This window comes from Carassius gibelio, chromosome A10 (assembly GCF_023724105.1).
Source record: "Carassius gibelio isolate Cgi1373 ecotype wild population from Czech Republic chromosome A10, carGib1.2-hapl.c, whole genome shotgun sequence".
In the NCBI taxonomy this organism is placed as follows: Eukaryota; Metazoa; Chordata; class Actinopteri; order Cypriniformes; family Cyprinidae; genus Carassius; species Carassius gibelio.
The window spans coordinates 5,773,042-5,781,571 of NC_068380.1; the positions used below are offsets into that span (position 1 = coordinate 5,773,042).

The following is an 8,530-nucleotide window of genomic DNA, read 5'->3' on the forward strand; positions in this document are numbered from 1 at the left end:
GTTTTACAAACAAGGCCCAGTTTGACGACGGATTTGCATATTGTTTATTTCTTAAGGATGATGCAATCCCAACGAAAAAGGCTCACGATCGTGTGTTGGAACCGCAGGCGGTGAGTAAAACTGCTTAAAATATCTCTGCCTCCTTGTTAGTGCATCCGCCTCCCATGCCGGAGACCCGGGTTCGAGCCCCGCTCGGAGCAAGTGGTTGCTGCTGCTGCTCTCGTTCAGTTTCAGCCTCTGGATCTGATTCTGGATCATAAATAAACGGCTGAATCTGACTGTTAGCCATGGTTTGTTTTGGATGTTTTTTTCCTCACGGTAATGTCACAGCTTCCAAACGCTCTCAACGCAAAAGCCTACTGGCGCTCGTGATTCTTTAGCTCCGCCCACACGTCACGCCTCCAGCCTGTCGTGTTTTTCCGGGAAAAATCGGTACAGACTATCTTTCTCTTATGAATATAATAAAACTAAAGACTTTTTGGAGTTATGAAGGATGCAGTACTACTCTATAGGTACTCAAGATTAACAGGATATTGAGTGAAAACGAGCATTTCACCCCACCCCCTTTAATATATTTTCTGTCCAGATTTATTGTTTTACTTTTTAGATGTTATTTTATTGGCTTGTATTTTAAAACATTCAATATCATTCAAATTGTTGTTTAATTGAAAAGTCTTACATAATCATTTTATATTATTTAATAAACTAATAAATAATAATTAAAGAACTTTCAGTTTGGCCTATAATTTTTTTATTTCAGTGCAGAAGGGAAACACATGGAGGTCAGAAACAATACACACACTACACATTCTGTTGCTATTGATTTAAATTTGTAACAGTGAAGGAAGTGCACCTCTGTCTCAATCTGTCCTGTTTTACAGTGAGCACATACTCTTTGCTCTTTGCGTAAACAGCTATTTTTGTGTACTTGGTCAGGATCTGTCTCTGCTTTGTGTCTCTTGACACCCTAATAATTAGATTTTATAGTTTGATAAGAGTCGTAATTTACTTTGTGTTTTAGTTTCTTGGTCCCAAAGTTCCAGAAATATTATTTTAGATTATTTGATCATTTTATTTATTTTGATGTTTGGGTTAGAAGCAGTGCTGGTCTGAGACTGGTTAGTGTTTGTAGAGTTAGTCAGGTTAGTGAGTTTCTAATCTAGCTGGATTCAGTTCTTGGGTTTTTAGTGCATTAAACTCCCGCCTCCATCCTTAGCTCCTCCTTACACAAGCATCAATGTACTGAACTTGATGTGAGCTGTAACTGGTAACCATTACAGAGGTGTGATTTGGGCTCACTGAAAACTAGTCATGCTGCTGCATTTTGTATCATTTGTAGAAGTATGAGTACATTAGATTTTGAGAATTTGAGCTAAAGCAAGATACTTTAATAAGCATAAAAACACAGATTACACAAATGCAAGGTGAAACAAACAGTTTTTAATGATTCTGAACTATTTTCTATTTATACATATTACTGTTTCAACATTTCTATTACTTCGTCCATATCTTGGATTTTCTTTTTTTCACAGAAGATTCTAGTATTGCCTTATCCGTGAAGTATACATATCATGCTGCTTCGGAACTGAAAAAATGCACATTAGACATTGTTTCATTCAGCATTTACATTAATTTTTTTCTGTGCATTGTAAGTTAAAGTTGACATAGACCATTACATTATTTATATGTAGGGTTGGAACAACACATGGGTGGGTAAATGTTGACCATGTTCAAAAATTTGGTTGAACTTTCCTTTAATATTAAGTTATTGTTTTATTTGTAATTCCTAGACCTGAACATGGGAATACATTTCAAGTGTTATAATTTCTGGGCATTGATCTCAACGGTTGTGTTCTAAGTAAAATAAAATAAAACAAATATATCCAGACTGTAAATCATCAATGACAGTCTGTAAAAATGTCCATCATAGAGGATGCTGGCTGAAGAATTCTAAGAGTTAGAATGTGTTTAACTGAAATTTTAAACCAGCTGTAAAATAAAGCATAGACAATAGGATTTAGACCTGAGTTTATATGAAAAGTCCATGTTAGAAATGTCAATGTAGTGGAAGAGATTGCTGTGTTTTTTGTTAGAGAACAGATGTAGAATGGAATCCAGCAAAGCAGATAAGCTGTCACAATGATTCCTAATGTCAGAGCAGCTTTGCTCTCAGATTTCCTCCTCACTGAAATGTCCACTACACATTTTATACCATAGATTTGAGAGTTAATAACTTTTACTTGCTGTTGCACAACATAAAATATCTTCAAATATGCAGTAATGATCACAATACAAGGAAATAAAAAAGAAACGATCAAATCAATAAATCTCCAAGCAGGTGTAATCAAAACAATACACTGGCCATAACACAGTGTTTTGTCTGACATATTAAAATATCCATTACTTATTACAAAGCAAATAATGTAAACTGAACAGCAAAACCAGCAGAGACAGATGCTTATTAAAGTTTTAGTTGTAGTCATTTTCTGTGGGTAGAGTAAAGGGTGACACACAGCCATATAGCGATCCACAGCAATTAATACCAAATTACTAAGAGATGTAATAAGGAGCAACCTAACGATGATCACAAACAGTCCACAGTAAGTGTCTCCAAAGTACCAACATGTCTCAATTTGTTTGATGCCCTCTATGGGTATTACAATAAGTCCAACAAGCATGTCGGCTACAGCTAGAGAGAGAATGATCAGGTTGGTTGGAGTGTGAAGCTTCTTGAAGTGAGAGATGGAGATGATAACCAGCAGGTTCAGAAACACAGTCCATGCTGACAGCAATATTACAAACATGTAGATGAAATTATATTCAAAACTGGAGCGTTTTCCCTTGGTACATGATGAGTTGATAGCAGGAAAGCAGTATTGAATCTCATGAACCTCTGTCTCATAGGCCATGAGTGAGTCTCCTCCTGTTAGAAGTATGTTCTGCTCGCTGTACTGTGCTATCATTTATATAGTGTCTGGATCAGATGGAACAACCCATTTTCCACCCACTTTGATGCTGCACTTTATTTTTATTTTATCTTGATATGATGGATACATATAGTCTAAGAGTTAATCCTTTTTTAAATATAATATAGTAATTTAGAATAACATTACAGTTAATTTTTTTTTTTTTTTTTTTTTTTTTATCCTTTATTTTTCCAGCAAGGTCTCATTGAATTAAAATAAATTTCAAATAAAACTTCACAAACGTACACGTCCCAAGACAAAATTATATAGAACCAAAGCAAAACAATAATCATAAATCAATACATTAATTAAAACAACAACATGGCTAATTTACAGAAGTTCTAAGCGGACATGCATTATCATGTTTTTTTTTTTTTTTTTGCTATTTCCTCTTTATAATGTCTTAATTTTCTCGTTATCTCGACATAACAAAAGTTGTTTTCTCGTTATCATGACATGACAGTTTTTACTGTTGCTATAATAATGATAAACAACCATGCAGGCGCTCTTAGTGTAGCCTATATTTCAGCAAATTTTGCTTCGCCTATAGGTAATAACGTCTACAACACATAAATAAAGGCTGATCAATCACTGTTGATTTTTCCAGAGACAGTACACCAAACGTTTAGTTTTTGTAATTAACATTTCAAAACAACACCTTCAGAAGGATGCAGAACTATTCTAAGATCTCTTTGAGCTGTTTGGATTAAACTAGCAAATTAGCATATGCACTTTACATATACATCACATTTCTCATCAATATGGTTAACAATAAAGATTAATAATTAGGATAAGAAATACATCACAAATAGCCTACATCATTAAATCCCATCCTACTTTAGATAAACAGAACATCTCCGCTTATTAACTAACAATCATGTGCCTAAAAGAAGCACAAATAAAGATATAGGTGCAAACAGAATGCAGTGACGTTAACCTTGGTTTTAATAAGCAGTTATTTTATGACCCAGAATGCTTTGGTGAAACTCGTGCAAGAACATAATACACAAAATAATCATATTGATTCAAGCATTTAACATTTATGAATTAATTAAATGTCAGTAATGAACAAACACAAACTATAGCGATCATGAGGAAGGTCCACGTACAGTAAAGTGGATAGTGTACAACCCCATCAGTTATAGTCAGGCATACTGTACATTGCCACCTGCTGGTGTATTTTTTTTTTAACTTCTTAGAGAAAATTAAGTCGTTATAACAAGAAAACAACTTTTTATGTCGAGATAACGAGAAAAGTGTCGTTATAACGAGAAAACTACTTTCGTTATGTTAAGAGAACGAGAATATTAAGTCGTTATAATGATAAAACAATTTTTGATATGGCAAGATAACAAGAAAACAAGAAGGAAATAAATTATAATGCATGGCCGCTTAGAACCGTTTTAATTTGCTAAACACTGCACTATTTTATTTATTTAATCTTTTAAAGAAGGAATTGTTTCTAATGGAGTTAACGCTTGAACTTCCACAACCACATAGCACAGTAAGAGAAAGCTGAGATTACATGCCCTGAATGTACCCCAGGTTTTTATAATTGAATCCCATTTGATGACTAGAGATGCAATATGCCTTTACAGTATAAACTAACATTTCAATCAGGACCACTTCCGTCAAGTATATTTATGACAATTATAATTGAATACAGTTAGTGTTGGCGGTATGGTTATGTTCTGGGTAATGCTCCACATGCCTGTCCATGCAGCCATACTTGGACAAAGCAGCAAGACAAACCCCCCTGGGGTACAGAACAGAAGAATTATAAGCATACATAATTACAATTCACAATTACATGAGTTGTAAACGAAAATGTGATAGAGACTGCTTCCAATGAAGAGACTGTAAAGAAAGAACAAAGTTAGATCAGATTACAGGTTCAGTTGGTGGAGTTGGGGTTGGAGGAGGGAGTTAATTGCAAGCAGTGATGCGATTGAAGAGATGCTGAAGAATGGGAATTTAAATGGACCGCAGGTGATAGGTGTCAAGACTGGATTGGTACACGTCAGGAACAGCTGACTGTCGGCTGATGCAAGCGTGACTAACATGGCCTGACTGAAGTAACGCAATGCTTGATTTCAATCAGGACAACTTCCGTCAAGTATATTTATGACAATTATAATTGCATACAGTTAGTGTTGGCGGTATGGTTATGTTCTGGGCCACATGCCACACAGCGGGAAGAGCAGCAAGACAAACCCCCAAAACAACCATATGCCAAAACTCCTCAACACAACTGATACAATAGCAGTCTAACACGATGGCAGTTGTATATTATCCAATTTTATGTATCTACCATGCTGTAAAAATCACAAAGGGGGAAGTGTCACCCCAAGTTAAGCAATTGAGTATGTGCAACAAGCATGTTCCTTAAAGTGCTGAAATCTCATGCCAATCCCGAGTACCCACAGAGCAGTACCGAATTCCCATCTCCAAAAGTCCCCAGCCTTGTCATATCTTCAAGACAAAAATACAGTTTCCTATTCTCTCTGAAAAAAACATTTATGACGATTAGAAATGTTGTCAGAGCTATAATACTGATGTTACATGTTGTTTTCATTAACATATATTCACTTATGTAATGATTTCCGACAAAGACAGAAATCTGTTGAGGTTGTACTTACCCGAATGGGGTCTTTTACCATGTTTTAATAGCAAACGATGTGAAAATCCAGCATCAACCTGGTCTTGTTTATAAAACATTCCTCACTGAGATGATGAGAACACAAACAGACTTGCTACACTCCATTGCTGCCCCAGAAAAGCAAACTGCATCTGCGGTTCATGTAATGCTAGATTCTTTGAGAAGCTCACATCCAAAACACACTTATTTGGAGACATTCTCAAACAAATCCTATGCGGCGCTGCCAACGAATTCCTGATGAATTGTGTTTATGGTGAGGTCTTGCTCTCCTCTGGTTGACATGTGCGCAGGCGTGCATTCCTGAGAGAAATGCTCATAAGGAGTTCCACCATCCTCTACGTCATTTGATCCATGATCGAAAAACAACCGAAACTTGTACAACCCAGAAGTAAGATTTTTGGCACAGAAAACTCCATTCATCCAAATTGGCCATGTTTAGCACGAAAATCCATCTCTTTAACACTGAACAACTCTGAAACCATAAAACACCATTGTAGCCCCGCTTTAAGCAAGTGTGTGATACATACGACTCCTTACTGCGGCACGAGGAGCATGTAATGTATTAAAGCTGTGAACTGCATAATAGAGGGTGGTAGTCCAGCAGGGGAAGCATACACCCTTCGGAAACTTAGGATGAAGTCCAGTCTGAATGAAAATGCTTCATATAAACGCCTCAGTCAGATTAAAATTGCCCAAACCAAATGGTTATCTGTTGAAAGGGGTGGGATACCTTCTATAACAGAACTAAAATAAAAATTCTGCCATGCAAACGTGTTAAACCGATTACTTGTATCTATGTGACCACATCAGTAGTAGTAGTCTTCAGAATGGGAACGTGATGTCGGCAACGCTGTGCATTCAGTGATTAGTAGACACTGACATTACAGTAGAGACTTGGAAATAGTGGATAAAAAAGATAAAATTCCATGTAATAGTGAACAAAATGTACTGCTTTTCAGCTTTGAAACAACACTATGATAGTGAATAGCTCAATGAAAACACTTGACCAAAATTTGCCTGTCATTGTATGAATTATACAGATTCATAAACCCATTTGTAAATGTTGTGCGATAGCTTGTTGCAAGCACTATTTGTGTTCATAAGCCGTCCCCTCATGATTTATTGTTTACCGAAACTTGGGGAGAAATCGTGAATTTTTCCATTTAAGCACAGAATTTATTATTATTATTTTTATTATTATTATATATATTTTTTTCAGAATACAATTCATTTCAGAGCTGCATTACAGAAGGTCTTGGCTACGGTTAATTCCCCTCGCTGAATTGGCATATGTTGGCGTTTTCCAGTTTACCTCTCCATGCAGTATAACATCATTATGGATGTTTTTCTGGCAGCATCACTACAGAACCTTTAATGTTCTCATGTGTCACATGACACTATAGTATCAATAATTCGGTGTCACATCTTAATGGATGAAGTGGTTTATAACTTTACATTGTTCGACTCTGCTTTTGCACGCAGCTGGCGGATGCAGTGTGTAATGCCGCTTCACACTTTTTTGGCAGTTTGGTGTAATTTAGAAACAGTGCCTAATGTGGGGGAGGTTTCCCTTGCTTCGGCGATCAGCTCTCAACTCAACCGGTCCAGAAATGTCCTGGTGCACCCGATGACATTTGAACGGAGTTCTCTTGCTGCAGCGGACACGCACACTCAGTAGATGATGGGCGGGAAATGTGAAATGACAGAACTGATAATGCACCAATTACAAGAAAGAATCACTAGTTTCACAACTGTATTGTATACCATTAAAGGAAACAATTAATGACAGTAAGTTACAGACTTTGCGAAGCAACAAAACAAGTGGGTATACTTGCGTATGACCCCGACTATAGCACTAGTGTGGTAAGATAGGAGACGGCCTTAGTGTATATGTGATCATGTTCGGCCACATGACTGAGCGCACGACTGAACACTAGAGGTTCAAATATTAGTCTGTTAATTCCAAGCAAGTGCGAGCAGTTATTAAATATATTAATGCATTAATATATATATATATATATATATATATATATATATATATATATATATATATATATATTTTATTTTTTTTGCATGTCATTGTAGGCCACTTAGTATGTCCCAAAATTGAAAGCACGAGCACATATAAACACCATTTTGGATTAGATAACGTCTCATGTAAACAGTCCACCGAATCTTTAAATCTGAATGAAAAAATAAAATACATGTAAACGTGGCTATTGATATCACGTTCTTATAAGCCTATGTATAGAAGCCATAGAGTGTTAAATGGTGCTTTTGAAGCTGCATGCCTCTGAAACACTTCCACAGCTAATGTGATATCAACCATAGAAAAGAACACCAGTGACATGGAGATTTCGCCGTCAAATACAGCGAACCCCAGGTGAAATGCTTACACGAGATGCTGGTCTCATTTGACCCTGTTCTCATGGCTTTATCAGCGTGTCCACAGAGCGATTGCATGCTCTTGCTGCATATTGCTGCAGATGTATGAACACAGATGTATAAATGCTTCTGCAAATATACTCAATATTTGTTCCTGCAACTGATGCAAAATGATGTTAACCACCAGGCAACATACACAGCGATATGGTATGGTATGTGTTTACATAATATATAAGTGTGTACTATATGTATTTATATGTACTGTATATATGAATACAGTTACCATGTGCTTCTGGTTGTGGTAATTTCTTTACCTCTGATGACGGATATGATCGCTGTCTCACGTGTTTGGGCTGCAAGCATGCTAAGACAGCTTTTGTGGATGGTTCATGCCCACTCTGTGAGCACATGTCCATGGCTACGCTGAGGTTGCGGCTCTCATTCATTATTAGGGCTGGGTATTGTTCAAAATCTTTCGATCCGGTGCCAATTTCGATACCTCAGTTTCGATACCGGTTCC

At 36.6% G+C, this 8,530-nt stretch overlaps 1 protein-coding gene across 1 annotated transcript; it reads right to left on the minus strand.

The window, feature by feature from the left end:
* Nucleotides 1–1,898: 1,898 nt before the first annotated feature.
* LOC128020621 (trace amine-associated receptor 13c-like) lies at nucleotides 1,899–3,076 on the minus strand. The gene has a single exon (XM_052607237.1). It carries the CDS (start codon nucleotides 2,961–2,963, stop codon nucleotides 1,899–1,901), a length of 1,065 nt encoding a protein of 354 aa, XP_052463197.1. The 5' UTR covers nucleotides 2,964–3,076.
* Between the last annotated feature and the right edge of the window lie 5,454 nt (nucleotides 3,077–8,530).